At 49.8% G+C, this 23,945-nt stretch overlaps 1 protein-coding gene across 1 annotated transcript; it reads right to left on the reverse strand.

Annotated features, from left to right (window-relative positions):
• Positions 1–21,365: 21,365 nt before the first annotated feature.
• Positions 21,366–22,487, reverse strand: LOC119397344 (uncharacterized). The gene has a single exon (XM_037664777.1). The coding sequence runs from the start codon at positions 22,485–22,487 to the stop codon at positions 21,366–21,368; it is 1,122 nt and encodes a 373-aa protein (XP_037520705.1).
• Between the last annotated feature and the right edge of the window lie 1,458 nt (positions 22,488–23,945).

Genomic DNA, 23,945 nt, shown 5'->3' on the forward strand with positions numbered 1-23,945 from the left:
TCGATGAGGATTAAAAGCGGGGCAGCGTAGAATGAAATGCTGGATGTTGGGTATGCATAAACAGCGGCAAAAGTTTCACATGCAGGGAACAGAGTTGTAAACGTTCTTCATCGGAGTATCAAAAGTGCGTCATTAATGGATTATAACAGGGCTAGAGGGCGTTGCACGTTCGTGGTAAATTCGCTAAAGAAAAAAGAGATATTCGTTGTGCATCTCCCCGTTTTGACGGAAGAAACCACGTGATGGTTACTCAGTTCGGTCTAATAACAGAAAACTATTCCTACATTTCATTCTTATTGAAGATGCCGCGAAAACCGTTATATATACCGAACGTATCATAAAAAGCATCTCAGGGAAGTACCTGAACAATGGCAATGACATTTCATTCAACAAAAACCTCAAAGCTAGATATCGAAGTGAGCAGATAGCTTTTTCGCCTAATGTACGTTCACCCTTTTAGCATTACGTCGCTGAATGGCATCGGAGGTGCTATCACCGCAATGTAGATAACACGTTTACGATGTATCTTGTGTTTTTATAAGTTAAGCAACACATACTAATCTGCAGCGCACTTGAAGAACTAAGTACAATAGTTTGTTGCCGGCCACCGTCTGTATAGAAGTTTTTCGAAAATGCGTTACGTATAAGGATTGTCGTTTTTGCCTTTGTTCCTCTACGCAGAACCAACAGACGTCCCTCCTCCTCCAAGAGTTCCTGACATAGAAAAGGCGTAAGCCGCAAAATCTATGAGGAAAAACTTTCGCGCCTCTGAAATAGAGGCTATCTGACGTAGTCAACTAGGTTGCTGCTAAATGTTCCGCTATAGACTGCAATATCAAAACACTGCTCATTTACAAAACTGCTAGCATTGACCTGATTATGAAAAACCATTTCTATGAAAATGTTTATGAATGAAAGCGCTGAGTGGTTCTAACGCCTGCTGTATTGTTCCAGAGCAAAAAAAATAAAAACCTCACACCATCTCCCGCTAAAGGGGACCATGAGGCGATGCGGAGCAGCGTTTCGGCATGTCGAGCCCCCATGTCAGAGGGGGGAGGGGAGAGGGGGAGTCCAGAGGCAAAGTGGAAAGGGAAGTGGAGAGGGGAGATGGGAAAGGAGAGTAGAGAGGAGGTGTAGGGAGAGGGTTTGCGCATGAGCAGTAAGGGTGGTCACGGCGCACACCACCACCACCGGATTGAACTCCGCCACAAGATGCTTCACATCTAATATAGGCGCTGCTCTTGCTTCTGGGAACAAGGAAGTACCACGTTTGCAAGTTATATTATTTTCCAATGAACAAGACCGATATATCACTTATCCCAGTCGTACATGCTCATATGCGTTTATATGTTACTGCAGACGTTTTCGTCCATACGATGCATGAAGATATCGACAGGTGACACTCGCGTCGCGAGATCCAATCCTGGCCGCAGCGGCCGCGTTTGTATGGAGGCGAAATGCTAGAGGCCCGTTTTCTTAGAGCCACGCTTGTGCTTGAAACTCGTTTGCAAAACGACCCTACACAAGCATCATGTCGTGTAAGCAATCGCGTTAGCCTATGCTATATAGCGTGGCAGAAGAGTAAAATAACAACCAGTCATCACACAATACTAATTGCGCCACGAGTGCGTGGTTTAATGCTTCCCACCTACTGCAAAGTGCTCAGCCATAATTCTTCATCATGAGCCACATGCAGCATCAACAAAGTCCACATAATACCTTACAAGTGTGTATAGTGGGTACCCCGCTTTTCCGCAGAAAGACGAATAACGGCGTAGTGGGTGCTGTCCTGCTTTACACCAATTATGATTTATGGCGTAGTCGACCTTGCCGAAAGCCAAAACTTCAAGCACAGTTGGCCTTGCCCCAACACGAAGCTGCGCTCAGAATTCGCATTATGCAGTATCGTAATCATCGGTGAAATTTTTCTTACTTTTTTCGTTTTTGTGTGGTAAGCGTTGTAATTGGTAACCTTTACTTCAGTAACACTAATGTTCTAGTACTTTCCGGAAACCAAAATTTGCACTCGCTTATTCGGGCTACTTTAGGCAACTTCATGAGAACGTGGATGTAATAGATTATAAGAGCGCAGGATTCTTTGTGCCGAATTATGTGAAAGAGCCGACAAGGCGATGTGTGCAGACACATATCCAGATTTTTGATTTCGGAAAGGGGGGGTTTGGCATACCAAATTGTGGGGTGGGGAAATGTAGTAGATATGTGTATAGACATATTGAAAATATTTTATAGATATCGTGCTCCACCATCGTGGGGATGTAGGGCAGCATTGGAATGTGTGTTCAAATCCTTGGCTCTGAGACCAAAGATTAGCTCAATATGTTTTCTTCCGTCTCTGAGAGACTGTGGTCGTTGCAGATGTGTAAGAATAAGTACTGCAATATTTGTCTGATTCCCGAAAGAAAGGTCGCCAATCTAATATCATAATTAATTACAGAAAATTACAGTGGGATGTTTGAGAAACATAGCCTACCTCTGACCAGATGAACAATAAATTGTTGCATTATTATATACAATTGCTAACTGACAAGATCTCGAACTTTCTACTTTTAACGCGATAGCGTTAAAGAGCTCGTATCGCATAAATTCCGCCGTCGGCGTCGGCACCGTTGGTTGTGAGCGAAAAATCATCATCTTGTCCGTGACCGAAAAATCGAAAAAGCTGCAAATAAAATAAATAATAAAAATGTTGGATCCGAGTGAGAATCGAACCCAGGCCGTCTGCGTGGCAAGCAGGTGTTCTACCACACAGCCACGCCTCTGCTTGGAGCTGCACTGAAAGTAACACTCATGCTTCCCAAAAATACGCGTCCTGTATGCAGGTGTCACAGTACGAGATGCAATATCGCAGAATTTTGCGTGGTACAAGCGTACGTTGCCATCGGGCGTCACACCATGTCATTGTCATAACGACTTTGTAGCTTAAAGACAGCCACCCATTACAGAAGGCACATCACTGCGCGTATTCCTTTAAGACCACGTAGTGGGTGCAACGCAACTTCGAAAAAGTTTCTCGCGCATAACTGCTCCTGGTTTAAAGCATGCTACCCATTACATAAGGCACGCACCTTATTGCGCGCATTCTGTTAAACATTCGTAGTGTTCGAAGTGCGCACTAGGGGCAGGATATCCCTATCGCGTTGAACTCTTAAAGGCGAAGCTTAAGCGTCCCCCCAATTTTTTTTTGCAGCTAACCAGACTGACAATACCGCAGTTGCCCGAAGTAGCCTGGGTGTAATGACTGAATAAAGCGTCATCATAGCCGGTGTCCAAGTGTTCTTTCAATGACAAAAAAAACGAGCTAAACAAGTCGAAATACCATATTGGTTGCTTGTTTTCTAGTACATGTCGTAGTAGGCAGTTTCAGTAGTGCAAGCAGGACATTTTAGTAGTGTCAACAGAAATCATGATCATCAGGAACCGCCAGGCACTCGCCTCGTCCTCTTCAGCTTCAGCTTCGCTCCCACAACATGTGTGCTGATTTGTCCGGCCGTGGAATCCCATAACTATGATGGGCGAGTATGTTACGTGACACAAATCATGTGCCATCAAGTAACAATAGTCACGGGACTAAAATTGTGCAACATCTCGTAACAATTAGTCACGTGACCAAAGAATATGTAACATTATGTAACAACTAGTCACGTGACCAAAATCACGTAAGATGTAATCACGTGTCTAGAAATCACGTAACATCAAGTAACAACTACTCACGGTATTAAAATAAATTTAACACCACGTATTATATTTTCGCGTGACTAAAGATCACGCAGCATCACGTAACAAGTCATGTGACTAAAATCATGTAACATCACGTGACAGCTAGTAACGGGACTAAACTCACATCACGTAACAGGTGGTCACGTGACATGTTCCCGCCAAAATTCACATAATAGCTAGACACGGGACTAAAATCGTAACATCACGTAACATCTAGTCGCGTGACTAAAATAACATAACATCACATAACTTGATTGCTGCGGAGGAGCCGCACGTGCTTCCAATGAAATGTGTTATTGAATACACATGCATTCACTGTCGTTCTTAGTCCTCGTCAAGCGAATAAAAGCAGTGAATGAAGAAAGAGATTCTTTATTTGGGAAAATTAGGTGAATAGTGGGGGTAAGTGACGCAGTAACTGTCTCTCAGGCGAGGACACCACAACCGCGACACCTGGGGGAAAGGGGAGAAAAGTATAGGAGAAGTTAGAGTTATAGTGGAGGAGGAGGCCTGGGGGAGTTAAACACATCACTGGGGGGAGAGGGGGAAAAAGAAAAAAAAAGGGGGGGGGACACACGCGATAAACGCATGACTCGGAAAAAAAAAACACGGAAGTTCCGTTTGTTGGGGGCTTGGTCGGCGTGGTTCAGAGAAGACGGTCGGCCAGTTGCGCGGCTTCGATGTAGTTGAGGACCGCGCGCAGGGCAGGGCGCACGCGATGGGCTGATCCTACCGGGTGCAGAATGTCATCTACCGTGGCAGACGGAAGTCCCAGCTGCTTGAAGGCACGAGCGAGCGCTTCGCGGTGGGTGGAGAGGGCGGAGCAGGAAAGGAAGAGATGCGCCACGGTTTCCCTCTCTCCGCAGTCACTGCAGAGGGGCGAGGGCGCACCGCGGAGGCGGTGCCGGCGCTCAGCAGGCCAGACGGAACCTGTCCGCAGTGCGAGGAGGAGGGACCGCTCTTTCCTGGTCAGCACGTTTTCCGATAGAATGCGTGGTGGAGAGCCGGCGGCCGTGCGCTTGTCGGGGTGGTTTCGCACGCGCTCTCGCCAAAGGTTTCGGCGCGCTGAGTCCACGGAGTCCGCGCACGTTGTCAGTGGAACAGCTGGGTCGTGTGCTGTCTTTGCCAGGTCATCGGCAGCCTCGTTCCCTGCGATGCCAACGTGCGACGGTATCCACTGGAGAGCCACGTCGCATCCGTGTTCGCGCAGACTGTGGAGTGACCACGCCACACGTTGTGCGAGTGGGGGGGCGCGTTCCTCTTTGGCGAGCTGGCGGAGGGCTGACCTCGAGTCAGTGTAGATTGTCGCGTGACTAAAATGAAGTGAATGAAGCAGTGAAAATGGCGGGAGGACAAAGGGGGGAGGGGGCGGGGGGGCTTCGTCGGTCATTGGTGAACATTTCAAATCTCCAGAAAAAGAGAGGGGGCGATGATTCGGGTAGGGGCGCAAATTGCGCGGGATTTTACGGTAGCATCACTTATACAGTTTCAATGGGGTTAAAGAAACGACCTTAGACAACTCCCGAAGGAGAAGCTGCGTAGACAGCCAAAGTTGTGATGGCGACATAAAGGAAACCTTACAAACCACCGCGAACATCACACAACAACACGCACAAAATATTGGTCTCTCCTGTTCCACGGAAAAACCTGAGCTACTTCTCAAACGCCTTCATTACATAGTCTTCCCAATGCCCCCATCACTGTTACACTGACCGGACGCCGTATCCCGAAAGTCGATAAACTCTGAATCTAGGGCCTTCACATCCAAATCAACGGCCGCAACAATTCCACCATCCGGAAACTCAAGCGGGTGACGGCAGCGCTCTCGCACCTTGTCAGCAGAGTTTCTGGCAAACATTGTGGCATGAAAAAACACGATTCGGGTCGTCTCATTTATGCTTTCATACTGAGTCATTTCCTCTATACAATCCCGTATCTCCGACTTCGACAAGATGAAATAGCCACCCTGGATGTCATGCTCCGTAAAACCTACAAGGTGACCCTACGCCTCCCCCTTAACACAAACCACTAAGCTTCTCCAGCTGGGGCTCCATAACAGCACACACGAACTCATAGAGGCCCATAGACAAGCACAACACACTCGCCTAGCTCAGTCTCTCACAGGCCGTTATATTCTTGACACCCTCAAAATTCACATACCAGCAACCGACCCCACATCACTGCCTGTCTCCCGACCCATAGACACACAGCTCATAGAGAAACCTCTCGGAACACCCAAGCCACATATCATTCGGCCCGCCGCGAGGCCCGTGCAAAAGCTATCCACAAATACTGCGGTTCTGAAGCGGACGCCGTATGGGTAATGCATCTTGCACGGGCGAACATGCGGCCGTTGCAGTCGTTAACCGTACACTCCGACCCAACGCAACTCTCCGCTTACATCATGCGTCCACCATGCGTCCATTCGGGAGTCCTCGGAAGATGCGGTGATTGCGCTTGCCCTCATACACACTGATGCCCGGTACGTCCTTATCGACTCGAAAGCCGCACCCGAATTTTGCGCGAGGACGAGTCCACGAGACCGCTTTCCGCATTCTTACTTCTCCCACCAAAAACCCGGTCCGTCATGTGGAGAGATAGAAAATAAGATGAGAGAATTGTAGCATCCGGTTGGCTACCCTGCACTAAGGGGAGGGGAAAAGGAAACGAAAATGGAAAGGAAAGCAGACGGAGGAGCAGGCGCTCGAAAACAAAGCGCGGGGCGGTATACCATAACATATGCAATAGTCCACTGCTACGCGAACAGTTCATTAAGGTCTTAATTGATTTCCTGTGCGACGACAGTTCGGCTCCGTATTCGAGCACTGACTCTTCCGAAGGATCTGTCATCAGGGCGGGCCAACAGGGGATCGATTTAATCGAAGTAGACAAGGCATTAGGCCAAGATAGAAAATTAGGGGTTTTTTGTCGAGCCTGGCGGCCTACATGTCACGGCCTCGTTATAAAGGGGATGCTCATAGCATCCATCCATTAAGGTTCCTGCACTATTCAAATGTAGCGCAAACCCTATTGGCCTGGAGGTCTTGGAATGACGCCCTCTCGCGTGTGACGTCAGAGCGGGGACTCCGCTCTCAACCACGCTGCAGCAGCCGCTGTTCCTGTATGCGGATCGTCTGCTTCAGGCGGGAACATTGTCGACAGAACAGCCTCGCGACGGTCAACTAACGCCTGCAACGAATGTTTTCAATTGTAATCTTGAACTTGTTTTATTCGCGGCCCAATTGACAGGGCCAAGAAATCCCCCGGATGGTCGACGAGCGCGCCGATCACTGACCGCATTGCTGGTAAGAAGGGGGAACTATGTGTGAGTGTTCTCGCTCGGTATCTTGTTTCCGCAGTCCGATACTAATTAGTTTGGGTGTTTCTTTCGATATTTCGGTAAGCGTGCCGTTCTCCAGCACCTACAAATATGTAGATAAAGCTTGTGAAAGGTCCCGGTGCCTCATTGAGGGCGAGGCGGTGTACGACGCAGGCCACGTTGTTGAATGCGCGGCCAAGGACGTCAACGGAGATCGCATCCCCGTCGCAGCTCTCGTCCTGTAAACAAGTGCGCAAGTGCCGCCTTGTTGTACCCTCCCCCCCCCCCCCCCATGGCGATGCCCATGATCGCAGTTTGTCCCGTGATGTTGGTTCAGTGAGAACGATATTACGTCGTGTTCATATTAATACCGCACAGGGCCGTCGCATGGGTATTAGAATATAACAAATAGTAAATCGCGGATTATACCACGCACAGGGCCACAGAGATTAACGTGGCAAAAGTAAGCTGTGTCCAGTTTCACGCCACGCAGCCTAACGAAAAGCTTAAAGAGCTCCGCTTTTAAAATCGTGTCTGCACTGCCTCACGTGAAAACTTTCAGAGAATTTGCATTAAACAGCGGCAACAGGTTTCGCTTATGACTTTAAGATAAGCATTCCGCTAGGCGCGCGCTTGCCTTCACAAGTAAAATACGTATGTATACCATCAAAATGCAGCCGTAGTCTCAGATATCATGCGCCGCTCAGCTGAGCTGACGAGGAACGCTTACGTGAGAGGCGATTCGGAGGCCGCGTCGTCGGCTCCTTGTCTAGGGGCCTTCGCGGCAGGTTGCGGGACAGCACCGCACGTGGTGTAAGTCGCCTACGCTTATAGCCTGCGTGCAATATACGGCTTAAGTATTGGCGAGGCGCTTAAACATGGTCACAAGCTCACCTAAGAGTGGCGCTTATGGTGGGTAGCAGAAGTCACGTCCACGAAGTGCTTGCTGCACACGGTCAATGAAGGAGTGGGGCGCATTCCCATTCAGAGTTGGCGACCCACTCCTTCTTCAGCTTTGGGTCCCTAGGGTAGTTATGAAAGCTAACGCCTTTTTCACGAGCGGACGACGTAGACTGAGGCACAGAGCAGTACTTCACCATTGCGCAGCACTCGCCGCGGAGATAAGCGGCCGCAGTTCTAAGAAACAAAGAGCTGTAGTTCTAAATGAACGTTAAAATCAGTCCCACGATTATTCGAACAGCGTCAGTAGCCCCATACACAAGATAACCAATTGAACTGCTTTTTTTGTTGAGATTTACCACAACAGTGGTTTCAACACGGCGCTGAGCCTACGTAGCAGACGAAAGCGCGCGAATCCCCGCTCTGACGTCATACAGGCGCCGTTCGCAACGCCGCCTTCGGTCGCCCACCAGGCCAATACGTGCCCTAATCCCTTGGTTAAATGAACTTTCATCTTTCTGTCTCTCTCTCTCTCTGCGTAGATCGTTCTCACCCATTCATTCATTGTTATGGCTATCAGACCTTCTTTTGGTAGATTCTGCCCCTTGCCTGGTGACGAATTCGAAGCAGGTGTTTGAACGGCATCATTCCAAGCACTTCCTCTAACTTGTAATCGTTTGCTTAAAGGAAAAAATGGAAGTTTAATGTATTTTTTGCTGTACATCTTATTGTGCAGGTAACTAGGAAACCTTTTGGATAAGCAGCATAACTCTGAAAGATAACCAGATCTAGCACGGAGGCTTTTCAAGATGATTCAATGTAGGTCCGCCCTGTTACGTTTGGCTCTAGCACACGTTCTCTTCGTTTTCCATTGCGTTTTCGTCGGTCCATATAAGGCAAAGTCATCAGTTATTTGATTCCGCATATGTGCGAACTTGAGGCGGCACCAAACGTGTTCGTCACATGCTCGTGTACACAGGTATCAGCAGTTGCTTGGGAGTCGAGGAAACAGTCAACACTAGAGAGTCGCTCTCAATCGCCCGCCATGCACTCGGCGAAGCATCAGAGTCGCGGCTCTGTCTCAGCAGCCTAGTACGATTGCAGAATGTTTGCGTCGCTGCAGTCACTGTCTGCAAATCGATTAATAGAAAAAAAGATCGCTGATCCTTCCGTCATAGGAATCGGTATAACACGAACGTGAAACGTGTCGCCACAGAAGTAGTTGCTCGTTTATAGTGCATTGTTATATGAGAGCTTGTCTACTGTTGTTTGGCAGATACAGATATATCAATAGATATAGGTCTTTCAACGTGGCGAGCCACCAAAGCGCGTGGTGATCGGTCACTAGATCGAACTGGCGGCCGTATAAGTACGGCCGGAAATCTCCAGGTACGGAGTTGTTTTCAGTGCGCCTAACAAGCTTAACAACTTCTTTCTCTGTCCTTGTTTTGTTCCGCTATATTATGTATTTATGTCAAGACCAACTAGCCCAAGTTTCAGCTTTAACTGTAAGCTCTCGCGTGTTTGCCCTGCTGTGGAAAGGATGGTTGATAGGAGATGCTCTGAATATGGTCGTTGCCGTGTAAAACATGTGAATACCTATGTGCCCTGCCGCGTTGGCGTAGTATATAACATACCTACAACTTGCAAACGGACATACATCGGACAAACTGGACGGTGTGTAAACATACGCTTGCGTGAACATGAAAGGTCGTTGAAGACCGACAAGCTTTCACACTTATCTGCGCATTGTCATGCTTGTGGGTGTCTTCCTTTGTTTAAAGAAGCAGCTATTTTGTTTTCGAACCGAGTTCAAAGGACTCGTGAAATTGTGGAAGCCGCCTATATTTCTAAATCGGGTGCTTCTTGCATAAGCTGTCCGTCCGTAGCGCTATCAAGCCGAGAGGTAGATTACCTTAATATAACTTAAGCTGGCGACAAAAAACGTGCCTTGTGTTTTATCTTTTATATGCATATTCATTCTGCGGTGGTCTGGTTCTTTTTCTTGCTTTTGTAATGTGTGTGTATATCTTCTTTCGCTTTGATTAAAGCTTCAGTTGCTAGTAGCGCGTCGTCCTGTCTCCTTCCTACCTGTCCGTTGTGGTTTTTTTCGCGCCTTTTAAACATGATCTCCAGGCGCCCACTCCAGAGCCAAACAATCTTTTTCAGTCACGCAGTAATCAGTTTCGGCTTTCATCAGCCTGCGACTAGCATAGGCTACGACGTATTCTGAATAGCCGGGCTTTCGTTGAGCGAGGACAGCGCCAAGCCCGACCCTGCTGGCGTATGTGTGTACTTTGGTAGGAGCCGTCAGATCAAAGTGTCGGAGAGTAGGCGGGGAAGCGACCAGGCGGCGCAGTGTAGTGAAGGTGACGTCACATGCAGGGGACCCAAAGGAGAGGTTCACGTCACGGCGAAGAAGTTGGGATAACGGTGACATGATGGATGCAAAATTGCGAACAAAGCGCCAGAAATAGGAGCATAGGCCTACAAAACTTCGAAGTTCTTTCATGGGCGTGGGCTTGGGAAATTGCGCGACTGCACTAAGTTTTGCAGGGTCAGGTAATACGGCGTGCTTGTACACGATGTGGCCTCAGATGACGAGCTCCCGGGCAGCGAAGCGGCATTCCTTGAGGTTAAGCTGAAGGCCAGCGTTGGTCAGACAAGTCAAAACGTGCCTGAGGCGAATGAGGTGCGTAGGGAAATCATGCGAGAAAACCACATCGTCGAGGTAACAGAGGCACATAGACCACTTTAGACCACGTAGCGTATAATCCATAAGTCTTTCAAACGTAGCAGGCGCGTTACAAAGCCCAAAATGAAGTTATACTTGTATAGTGCGTCAGGTGTAATGAACGCAGTCTTCTGGCGATCGGCTTCAGCCATTGTAACTTGTAAATAGCCAGACCGCAAGTCCAGCGACGAGAATAATTCTGCGCCGTGAAGGGTGTCAATGGCGCCATCAATGTGCGGCAAAGGATATACGTCCTTGCGGGTTATCTTATTCAAACGACGGTCGCCCACACAAAACCGGTTATATCCGTCTTTCTTACGCACCATCACGACAGGAGACGCCCAGGGACTGTGCGATGGTCGAATAACGTCTCTACGAAGCCTATCTTCGATTTGGTCGTTAATGACGCGGCGCACTTCAGCGGAGACGCCGTATGGTCTTTGACGCAGCGGCTGGTGTAAACCGGTGTCAACGTAATGTTTATTTGTGACGTGCGGCCCAGTTGAGGTTGTGACACATCGAAAGAATTCCTGAACTCGTGCAGAAAATCAAGTAGGTCGGCGTGTTCTGCTAGGGTGAGGGTATCGGCGACGGCACTGGAAAACATGTCGCTAGAGGACTCCCCGAGTGCCGATAGGGCATTTGGTTGGTCGCAGCAGTCATCCGGAACGTCAACCAGAGACGAAGAGTCCAGATCTTCCACGCGGCCGAGACATTCACCTGCAAGAAGCGTGATAGGTGCGGAGAGCGGATTCAAGACGAATATATTGCTGCTGCCGGCGGTGATTTCAATCATTGCGAAAGGTAGCGGCAGAGCTCCACGACTTGTGAAGACATTGGACGGCGTGAAAAAGACCGTAGCGTCGGTGTGGGCGTTGCAGGAAACGAGAACAAGTGCAAAAGTGCCAGGCGGAGTGTCGGTATCCTCACGAACGAGCAACTTAGGCGGCTGATGAAGAGCATCAAGTAACGGGGCGTCACACAATGGTGAAAACTCAACTTCGGCGCGTGCGCTGTCGATGATGGCACTATGGCGGGATGGGAAGTCTCACCCGAGGATGACGTCATGCGAACAGGCAGAAAGGACAATAAACTCAACGATGTACATATTGCCTTGAATGAATACTCTGGCAGTGCAGGCTGCGAGAGGCGTCACTTGCTGCGCGCTTGCGGTGTGGAGCGACAGACCCGAAAGCGGCGTCGTTACCTTGCGTAATAAACGGCAGAGAGAGAGAGAATAAACGTTTATTTGGAGCAAGCACGCTGTGCGCCCAAGGTGGGCGGCCTCCTTATTCCAGGTAGCCGCAGGCCTTCGCCATCTCTCGTGCCCGTTGAACCAGGCTTCGCTGATTCTTCAGGTCTGGGTCTGATAACTTGGCAGAGATTAGCGGCTATGACAGAAACGGCTACTCCGGTGTCCACAAGGGCAAAAGTACGAACACCTTCAACGGTTACGGAGACCACGTTAGCAGGGGGTGAGTGAGGGCTTGGACAGTTCGAAGATGGCGCAGTTCTTGCCTCTTGAACTGCGGCGGTTAGTTTTCCTGGTCGGAGGGTGCGGGCCGTCGACGCATGGGGGAGGGCGATCGCCGCCGAGGAGATGGGGAGCGCTGTGGCTCGAAGTCAGGGCGGTGAGTGGGGGCATCGCGCGGTGATGGGCCAGGAACGTAGTGGGGGAAGGGCTAGCTGCCGGATGGCGACGACCGGGCACGGTCGCCGGAGGTTTGGGGGCGACGGCGGCAATAGTGGGCGACGTGTCCGGGAGTGTAGCAGGCGTAGCAAATCGGTCGATTATCAGTGCTGTCCAAGATGCAGGCGGTTGCGTGTGCTGTGAGTGCGTGGTGTAAGGTTGTTGCGGAATCCTACGCACAACGTCCGCATACGTGAGGGGCACGGCTACAGGCTGCACGGCTTGCGCATAGGTCACATGAAATGCCACAATCTGTGCTCCACGCGCGTAGTGAACAGAGCTGGATGGAGGCGGCTCGTGGCGCGCTAGGGTAACAGCGTGGGCAACCTCCTCCGAAATAACAGTGCGGATCGGGGCGTGCGACGGGTGGTGGGCTCGTGCGTAAATGACATTAAGGAAAGTTGGCGGGCAACTTCCTCGCGAACGAAGTCTCGGACCTGCTGAAGTACCGTTGAATGGTCAGGCATGGTGTCCAGACTGCACAGCGACTCGCCATCCCGCGGAGGCTGTCGAATCAGAGCGCGTTGCTTCTTCAACTCGTCCTGGCTGTGACACAAGCTGACGACTTCTGAAGCTGTGCCCGGATTCCTAGCCAATAGCATTTGGAATGCGCCGTCGTCTATGCCCTTCAGAATTTGCTTTATCTTGCCTGCTTCAGTCATGGTGTCGTTGACACGTCTACAAAGGTCGACGACGTCCTCAATATAGCTTGTAAAGTTTTCTCCTGTCTGCTGTGAGCGGACGCGCAAGCGCTGCTCTACGCGCTGTTTGCGGACAGCCGGTAAACCGAACACTTAAGAGGAGGACGTCTTGAAGACGGCCCATGTGGGGATGTTGTGTTTGTGGTTGTTGTACCACAATTCGGTGACTCGAGTCAGATAAAATATGACTTGTCCTAGCTTGTCGGGGTAACCCCACTCATTATGCGCGCTCACCAGTTCGTAGTGGTCAAGCCAGTCTTCCACGTCGGTCTCATCTGCATCGCTGAAGACCTTTGGGTCCCGTAGCCGAGGAAGCCCGGTGCAGGTGACGGACAGGGGCGAAGGCACCGGCGGGTTTGCGTTGTCGGTCATGATCGGTGGAAGCGTCCGGCTTCGCAGCTCCAGGGTGTAGCGACGGGGATAAACAGCACCTCCACCAAATGTGAAGAGGTTTATTGGTTGTTTAAAGACTTAATAGTTGTCAGCGGCAAGACAGCGAGAAGAACCGTCCAGAGGCACAGCGGCGATCCGAAACACGAGCCGAGCGAGCCGAGCGCTGGCGTTGCTGCTGAATGGAGGCGCATCTTCGTCACACACCGCTTGATGTAAACGCACTCACGTTGACGCCTAGTGGCACATGTCCGTACCGACGACTAACGCCCATGATCATGATTTAACCCCTGCTGTAGCTGAAGTTCTTATCATATACGTGGACACCACATATGGTGAATCCCGCGCAAAGATGGCATCAACAAGCACATAATAAACACCGATACTCGATGTGCACTCCTTCAAAGCGTCGTGAAACGCAAGGAGAAATGCTACGCGCGTCGCGTCTACCCTCTAGTCTGGCCGTTAATTCTCATAGGGCGAGCGGGGAACGCGGTGCGACACGCAGGCGAGCGTCGAAGAGCTATTTTTCGATATGGAAGGACGCTATCAGCGAGGCTTCGTCTAAAGCCACCACTTCGCGGTGCGTTAAAGCGCAGACGAATTTACACTTCTATTGGAAACGCACCGAATGGGACAGTCGTAGCAAAGAGATTTTTTTTTTCGAGCCTGCTGGCATCCATGTCACCACCCCGCTATAAAAAGGACGCTCATAGCATCCATCCATCTATCCATCCATCCTTGCGCATTTGTTTATATGGCAATTAGTTGCGCGTTTTATTTACTTTCGCGATGTGCCACATCCGTTTCTACAAGAACTCCGTTACTGGCTGCAACTGCTGCGAAAAAAAAATTAGCCGCGTATCTGCGTGCTGCTCCGCATATGTCCTCGAAAGACGATAGTCGTCTGCCGGCCGTACTAGATGAGTCCTCCTCCTCTATGTTGAATCGCCGCATCTGGCTCATAGCGTCGCATTTGCAGCACAGCCCAAAAAACACTGGCATTTTCCACGCAGACTAAAAAACACTAGGGTCTTTAGAATTACGTACCTATGTATTCTGTAGTAAAGGAACACCCCCTAATACTTATGTATTGATTTGCGCCTCAGATATGCATAACATTGGTTTTTGATCGGCAATTTTCACAAGTATGAACGGCCGTACCAGTTCAAGATGGCTGGGCATTCCGCAAGTGGTTAAACTTTGGCCGGGTGGCTGAATCGGGTGACAGACAGACAGACAGAAAGACCGACAGGCCAAAATTTCTGCGTTTAAGTTCCTCAAGAAAGCCTATCGTCTTTAAAAAAACGCCAGGCCTGCGCTGAAACCGCAGCACAGTCACAGCGAAAGCTGGAAGAGCGGCGTTTCTAGAGCCCATTAAGCTCTCCTGGGGCTACAATACAAGTACATTAGAAAAGTACCCACTACGCCAATAATCACATTTTTTGTGAAGTTGGGAAGCACCTACTAAGCCATTATTCGTCATTCTGCGGAGAAGCGAGGCACCAGCTACATGTCTCTAAGGCATTATGTGCACTTCGTTGACGCGACGACTGATGACGATGAAGAATTATGGCTCAACCCTTTGTAATGGGTTGGAATCTTTGAACGGCCCACTAGTTATGTAATATGCATTGGGTGACGCCCGGTCGCTATTTCCCTCTCCCGTCATGCTGTATAACATACGTTGACGTGGGAGAGAGACGGGGGGTGGGTGGCGAAGAACTTTACTGAGACCCCGAGGAAATGGATCATGCGTTTATGGGCTTCCTTGGCAACCAATACAAGTGCACTTGCGAGGAACCCACTACGCTATAAATCATTGTAATTTTACTGAGACCCCGAGGAAGTGGATCATGCGCTTATGGGCTTCCTTGGCAACCAATACAAGTGCACTTGCGAGGAACCCCCTAGGCTATAAACTACGCTACGCTATCTCCTATCTATCACGCTATCATTGTAATTTTTGAGAAGTAGGGTAGCAGGCACTGTGCCATTTTTCGTCATTCTACGGAGAGCGTTGGTACCTGCTAAACGCATGTAAGGCATTATGCGCACTTTGTTGATGCTGTGCCTGATGACGATGAAGAATTATGGCAGAGCCCTTTGTAATGGGTTGGAAGCATTCAACAACCTACTCGTTGCGCAATTCGCATTGTGTGACGCCTGGTTACAGAATTCGCGTTGTGTGACGCTTGGTGCTTATTTTACTCTTCTACCACGCTATATTGCATATGCTAATGTGGTTCCTTCCCGACGTGAAGCCTGTATAGGACCTCTTTGCAAAGCAGTTTCAAGCACCGGCATGGCTCAGAGGTTGAATACTGGGCTCCCACGCAGAGGGCCCAGGTTCGAACCTCGTTCCATCCTGGAATTTTTTTCTTATGTCGTTTTTTTTTCTTATTTCGAGCGATACTGGTTACGGACACCGGCGGCGGCGGCGGCGGCGGCGGCGGACAACTACGGCGCCAAAAACGGCCGGTGAAATGATCTCATAACAGCTTTCGCTGTAAAACACTATGTGAATGTCATGTAGTGGAAGGAACGAAAGAACGGGATATTTGAAGGGCTCATTTTTTTTTTTTGCTACACACAACATTAATCAGAACTAACAGACAAGACATCCAAGGAAAGTATAGGGGATATTACTTGTAGTAATAGTGACGTCAATGGGAAGTAAGTGGAAGGAGCCTCCTTAACGCATGTAATATTGCATGGTAGAAGCGTAGAATCGCGCCAGGCGTCAAAGCATACTCGTGCTCGTTTTTTTTTAAAGTGCGCAGAACTTTAGGGGCCCGGCCGGTTGCACGCCGTCATCGCATGTTGTCGTAGCTTGGCATAACGCAGGCAAAGCCACGAATAGCATAGCCATCTGTAGCATATTGAGCGGGCGCTCGCGCCAAGGAGAAGTATCCTTGCTCTTGTTCTTCGAACGCCTGGATGAGGATAAGTGCGGGGCACTTTAGAAAGACAGGGAGAAAAATAGGAAGAAAAATAGAAAGAGCAAGAACACGAAAAAAAAATAGATAAACAGAGAGGAAGAAATAAATAGAAATACAGAGAGAGATAAAGACTGACAAAAAAAGGAAAAAGAGAAACAGAAAGAAAGAGAGGAGAGAAGAAAGAGAATATCGGAGAGAAACAAAGAAGGCTGCCATGCTCCGCACATTCTTCAAGGGACCGACAACTGCCCAGAATATGAAATGAGTTGGCTCCACTGATGTAAACATTGTCCGTCGCATTGACTCAAACCAACCCTGTTTTTTTCGTGAAAGATGGATTTATATTTTTATTTCTTAATTGAAAGTCGCAAAAAATGACCTGTGGCGCCTCTGGCGGCAAAAACATGAATGATCTGATGAACCACGTGACCGTTGATTGCTGTACGCGGTGGACGATTTTTTTTGTTAGTATTGAAATATTGTTCGTTTCTTTATATTAAAAGGTATTGCTCCATAATAACGTACATATTGGCCTGTGTTAGTAGTATGCATTAAAGTGGCGCTGCCTTCGCGTGACGCAATGATCCTGTTTGGGATATGGCGTCGAGAAGCCGTTGAAGAACTCGATACCGTCGAGGTGATTAAAAGAGGGCTTTATTTGACACTGAGTCAGACCATTAAGACCCTGCTAGTAGTTCTATGTCCCCGTTTTCTCTCGTGCTCACTGGTACTTCTTTGTCCTCTTCTGTCGGCTCGCTGGTGCTCGCGATGGAAACAACATTCCCGGCCGCGCAAATGAAGTTAATTACAGAGTTCCAGCGGGTATAGCTTTTGTATGGGCCTTGTCAAGATCACACCTCCCTGCTGTTTAACCTTGCACGAACGGACATGCCCATCTGAACTTCTAAAAACCTGAAGGATTCTTCCAAGTTTCCATAGTTGTCTAGGTGACGTCTCGGAATGTACGATAACGATGTCACCTTCCTTTAGATCCGTGGCTCGTTGATTGCCTGCGAAGTGTGCAGACCGGAGCTGCAGCAAATATTCTTTCCGCCATCGCTTCCAAAAATTCTCGGTTAGAAGCCTTCTGTAGGCATGTCGGCGAATGACATCCGATCGTCTCGAGTTGGCGTCAACGTCGACCGTGTCATATGGCATAGCAGTTAGTCGACGTCCAAGCAGTAGATCGGCTGGAGTCAAAGTGCACGGTTCCGCTTCGTCTGTCTCGACAAAGGTTAGAGGCCTAGAGTTGATTACTGCTTCGACTTCTGTCAGCACTGTCATAATTTCTTCAAAGTTGAGGCATGCTCTCCCGAGAATCTTACGCAGCGAAGTCTTCACCGATCTTATCAGTCGCTCCCACCATCCACCCCACCATGGTGCATTGGGCACTATAAACTTCCAGAGAATGCCGTTGACAGTGAGATGGTTCGCGACGTCCTCTTCTTTGAAGATGTGACATAGGCGCTTTAAATCCGCTGATGTCTTTTGAAAGTTCCTCGCGTTGTCCGAATAGATAACGCGGGGCAGTCCCCTCCGGCTGACAAACCGTCGCAAGCATAATATGAATGTTTCAGCTGTCATGTTGGAGACGAGCTCAAGATGAATTGCTCGCGAAACAGCACAGGTGAAAAGTGCTACGTAGCACTTTGCGTCGCCGTCTTGCGTGCGTGCTAGGAGCGAAATCTACACCAACAACCTCGAAAGGGTTTGTTGGCTCTATCCGGTGACTTGGTAAAGGCGCTGTTGGAGCACTTCCTGGTCTGGCGGCGAATCGTTTGCACACGTTGCAACTGCGTACAACTTTTTTCACCAAGACACGCCCGCGACAAATCCAGTAGCACTCTCTGAGCTGGGTGAGCGTCTCTCGTACACCGTTGTGTAGGACTTGCTGATGTGCTCTGATGACAACCAGACCGGAGTAATGATGCTTTGCTGGGAGAAGTATTGGATGCTTGACTGTTAGCGGTGACTTCAGGAGCGACAAGCGTCCACCGACTCTGAGAATTCCGTCAGCATCTATAAACGGGCGAAGGTTAGCAATGCAGGACGTGTGTTCCAGTGTCCGTCCGCGTGTTAGGCAGTTCACTTCTGCATGAAATTCTTGGTTTTGGACGTGTTTAACCCAGTAGTGCTCGGCCCGCACGACTTCTGTCGCAGTCAGGTGGCTAGTTTCTTCTGTTTTGTGTCGGCAGCGGTCTGTAAATCGAAACACCCAAGCTGTGATTCGCAGCAAGTGCTGAAGCTTGCTGAAACGCTCAATGTTTATAATTGGAATAAGTCTCGCCGTTGCCTTCACTACTTCAACAGCTGCTATCTCGCTTCTGGCAGCTTCATCCATGTCCGGTGAAATGGTAGGTTGGAGAGGCCACTTCTCCACTGAACCGTGCAGCCAGTCAGGACCATGCCACCACACTGAGCTGGATCTAACTTTGTCTAACGTCACACCTCTCGTTAGTAAATCAGACGGATTCTCCAATCCTGGGCAATATCTCCATCGGGATGGTTCTGTTCTGCACTTGATGTCCGTGACACGATTAGCAACGAATTGCTTCCACCTCGTGCAGTCTCCTCGTATCCATGACAGTACAATCGTGGAGTCGGTCCACATAGTGTACTCAATATGAATGTCGTTTAGTGCACTGCTCACGTATGTCAGCAGTCTAGCGCCAACCAGTGCACCTAAAAGCTCCAGGCGTGGTAGCGTCGCTTTCTTAATGGAAGCCACACGTGCCTTGGAGATCAGCAAGATGGGTCGTTCGGCCATGGTAGTAACGGCGTATATTACGGCTCCGTACGCTGCTGGGCTGGCGTCGCAGAAGACATGCAGGTGCATTTCACTTGGAAACTTCCTCCTTCCGCCCAGATAGCGAGGAATCGATATTTCCTGCAGTTGTGGAAGCTGCCGTACTAGGTTTTGCCATTCGTCTCGTAGGTCATCAGGTAGTTGGTCATCCCAGCTTATTCCACGTGTCCACAGTTTTTGGAATAGTATCCGTATGGCAATGGTGTACGGTCCAACCATTCCGAGTGGGTCAAATATTCTCGACGTCGCCTGTAAGACGAACCGTTTAGTGTCAAGTTTCTCTTTCATAAAGTCTAGCAGTCGGTCGACCGAGAAACTGAACTCGTCCTTAACGGGATCCCAAGCAACGCCAAGAACTTTAACAGATTGCTCATGAAGCACTGCCAGTTCTTGACTGGCAGACTCCTTCTGTCGTTCCAGTGCAACCATTAGGTTAGGTGAGTTTGTGGTCCATTTGCGTAGGACCATTCCCGCTGCTTTCATGATTTGTTGCGCTGCACGACAAAATTCTTCAGCTTCGTCTTCCGTGTCGGCGCCCGTAACCAGGTCATCTACGTAAAAGGACTCGGCCAGTCTTGTTGACGTTTTCTCTTTGACACCTTGCGTTCTCCTCACATGGTGAAGGATGGTCGCCGTGAGGAGGAATGGGCTGCATGTAGCTCCAAAGGGTACACGAGTCATCCTCCATTCTTGGAGCTGACTACCCATTAAGTCACCTTCGGCAAACCACAGGAACCGAAAAGCGTTTCTGTCTTCTTTCCGTATGGATATTTGTAGGAATGCTTTCTCTATGTCAGCGATTACCGCTATAGGATGTGTCCTGAAACGCAGAAGTATCTTCCCAAGGTCTTGGTAGAGGTTGTCTCCCTTTTCAAGGCACTCATTGAGAGACTTGCATCCCTTGTCATGAGATGATGCGTCGAAAACCACCCGTACTTTCGTAGTCAACGCCTGCTCTCTGATGACTTCCTTGTGTGGCATGTAGTACAACTTGTCTGGCTCCGGAGGAACGTCATCAACAATTTCGGCGTGTCCCGCTCGCACGTACTCGCGTATGGTGTCGTCGTATGTCTGTAATAATCCCTTTTGCTTCGCTAGACGAGTAAGCAGCTTATGGAGCCTTGTCACAGCAACTTGCTTGTTGTCGGAAAGCTCGCATCCCTCCTTCCAAGGTAGCGCCACTTCATACCTTCCGTCGCAGTATGTTATGGTGCTTTCGATGTGTTGCATGACCTTGCTGACTTCATTAGGTCTTTCAACTGAGTCGGATATGCCAAGGTGCTCCAGTTCCCAGAACGTCCGTAGAAACTCATCTGACTCGACTACTTGAGTCTTCAAGGCGCAAACCATCATTCTCGTTGTGGCACACTGCGATGTCAAGAAGGTAGTGCGTCCTTGAAACGTCCAACCAAGCTTGGAGTTCATGGCAATCAGTGAATCATTGTCCTCACACCGTAGGACTTCACAGGTCAGAACTCTGCACATTTGATCAGAGTCGATCAGCACGCTGATTCCACTTTGTGTGATCACTGATGCGTGTGCGAGTTCATCGGCTACGTCCCTTCCCAATTTCTTAAAAGAAGCGACGAATGAGACTTCCATTCTTGTTTCGTCGATGTCTTGGCAGATGTGCGGAATCTCAATGGCACTTAGCGAAACCTCCATGTCAGAAAACTGACTTCGTAAGCGAAGCTCCACTATTCGTCGATTTTCGGCCGCTTGGTTTGAGGCACTGGCGAAGGTGTTGAGAGCCATGTTTATGGATCCGAGGCATTTTAAGCCCAAGTGTCGTGACAACTCCTCGGTGACAGAGGTACGCTGACTGCCACCGTCGAATACACCTCGCACGTAGCGGCAGTTGTGATCGCTTACCGCCCAGGCTCGGAACGTTTGGAGGAAGACGCACGCATTGTATCCATCGCTGATTCGCCGTCGTCTCCCTAGTGATGAGCAAACTGTCGCACTTGCACCGTCATTCCGGGCGGCTTGGTGCGAGTCCCGTGGAATCCTGTTTGGGTCACACATACTCGAGGTATGTCGGCCTTTGCACTTCGAACACGAGATCCTCCGCTTGCAGTCGCGTGCCCTGTGGCCTTTCGTGGTACATCGGAAGCACCTTTTGTCACTCGACAGCACTTGCTTCTTTTACGTCAGGGACATGCCGGTAGGACACGCTTCCGTGGAGTGCTGCTTGGATGAACAGAACGCACACATCTCGTTGTAGTGCTGATAATCACGAGTCGATTTCGTATGGAGAACAGATGACGTAGGCTGCTTCCAAGGCCGACTACGGGCTGGCTGGGTCGCCACATGTTGAGCCCCGCTGTCTCGTCCGCTGCTATCCTTATAGTCGCTTTTTTCCAAACTCTCCAGTTCGACCGAAAGGAGCTTCAGGAGACCGTCCAGCCCTGCGTTGTCCGCGGCATCATTCTCAGCTTGTGCGGCACAGGTACGGTGATACAGGACCACGACGTCTCGGGGTAATGCTCTAAGTATGACGTCGCAGAGCATCGACGAAAATGAAGACCGCTGCACACCCAGTGACTCCAGTCCTCGGATGTTCACGAGCACGTGGTCGTAGAGTTGTCGGAGGGCTCTTGTATCACCAGATGCTCGAACAGGAGTCAGCTGACGCAATCTTGCAAAGTATTCCTGCTCTTGGCGGGTCTTGTCCCCGAAGCGCTTCTGTAGTAGGTCTACAGCGTCCTTATAGCATGCTTCAGTCGTTGGAAGACCGGCCACCGCTGAGGCAGCGTCTCCTTTTAAAAACTGTCGCAGATAGTGGAATTTCTCCGTCGTAGTCAGGGTGACGTTGTTGTGGACAATCTGGAGAAACTGCTCCCAGAACTCCGTCCATTTACACACATCGCCAGAAAAGGGCGCGATCGTGAGCTTCGGCAGCTTGGCTCCCGTCCTCTCTGATGGTGTAGCGATCACATTTGTAGCCGGCCCCGACCCCGATCCCTCTTCTGCTGGTGTGCTTGAAATGCGGTTCCGACGGCTTATGAGCTCGGCGAGAATGCGCGTCGCGTTGTCTTCATACTCTAAAATTGTTTCGTACTCGGATTGGAAGTCCTCGTCCGTGATGACGCTCTCTAATTCGTTGTTGATCTTGTTCAACTCATCGTTGTTCGTTTTGAGCCTCTCGTAGATGGAATCGAGCTGCTCATGCGTTGCGGAGTCGTTGCGAAGTAGGGCACTTGCCTCATTGATGATCCGGCTGTTCAAAGATCGTCGTGAAGTCCGCTTCGCCTTGAGCTTGTCCATTTCATCCGGGCAACTCGTAGCCGTCGGTAGGTCTATCCCGGGTTGATCGGCACCAAATGTTTGGGATATGGCGTCGAGAAGCCGTTGAAGAACTCGATACCGTCGAGGTGATTAAAAGAGGGCTTTATTTGACACTGAGTCAGACCATTAAGACCCTGCTAGTAGTTCTATGTCCCCGTTTTCTCTCGTGCTCACTGGTACTTCTTTGTCCTCTTCTGTCGGCTCGCTGGTGCTCGCGATGGAAACAACAGATCCCATGCTCGTCAGCGCGTCTTGAGCAACTTTTCAGCGCGCTCATGCAACCGTGCACGCAGTTTCCAGGTCGCTAAGATTTTGGAGCGACATAGTTTTGCTACCTACACCTCGTCTCATAAATGACGCGCGCTGCTACTCGGCGCGGCCGCGCATATGCGTAGTGACGTTTTTGATGACTTGGCTTGGCTCGTGCATCGAGAGAGTAACGACGCCGGGATAAGCCACTCATGGCATAGGCGCAGGCAACCTTGGACGCATGCGCACACAACGCGGTACAAATACAGGGAAGGTGTATAATGCCGCATCATCTCATTGTAACAGCTTGTTATTTTCAAAAATTGTTGAAGGAACGGAAACTTTATTGTCAAATCAATGAGATTTGAGTCCGGCGTCTTTTTAGTGGGCCTGGGCACCCACCGCGGACGCGGTTCCGAGACCTTGTCTCGAAGCGGCTTCCTCGGCACGCTGGACGGCCCAGAGTTGTGCTGTCAGGTTCGAGCTGAGCAGTGCGGTCTTCCAGCGCGAGAGGAGGCTGGCGGTGGAAGAGACGGATGAATCGGCACTGTTCGATTTGTCTATTAAGCCCTGACACTCCCACAACATGTGGCTAAGCGTGGCAACCTCGCCGCACGAGCTGCATCTGTTTGTGGTGTAAATATCTGGATACGTGGCGTGCATGAGTCTGGGGTTTCTGTACGAATCTGTTTGTAATTGTCTGTAGTGTACCGCTTGCGTCCTGTTTAGCCTATCGTGAGGGGATGGGTATATCACGACACACTATCAAAAATAGTTGAAAAGCTATAAATAAAGGTGGTCAAGCATAGTTACAGGAACTCCTGCGAAAGCAGAACAACGATAGCTTTCACAAATCGCGAAAAGGGCTGGCGGTATCGCTATCAATTCTCAGCGTTGCTGGAGGAAAGCTGCATCCGTGTTTAGAGCCTTTCAGATCGAAAAATACTGCTTGTAAAATAACTACGTGCTTTTGGGATTAACTACTGCAGCTACAAACACTGCGAAGGGTGAGCTTTCTGTCGCGTCGTAAAAAATAGGGTGGAGAGAAATCAGTTGTCGGTCCCTTTCAGGCTTCGCACCCTAGCGCGAAGCTGCCCTAATTTTTTCGTGTTTGTTTTTTCATTCATTTGTGCTCAAGGCTTTCGCATGTGCGGTCCCGCTCGCCGCGGTCATGTACTGAAGTGACGC

The sequence above is a fragment of the Rhipicephalus sanguineus genome, chromosome 6 (genome assembly GCF_013339695.2).
Source record: "Rhipicephalus sanguineus isolate Rsan-2018 chromosome 6, BIME_Rsan_1.4, whole genome shotgun sequence".
Lineage (NCBI taxonomy): Eukaryota > Metazoa > Arthropoda > Arachnida > Ixodida > Ixodidae > Rhipicephalus > Rhipicephalus sanguineus.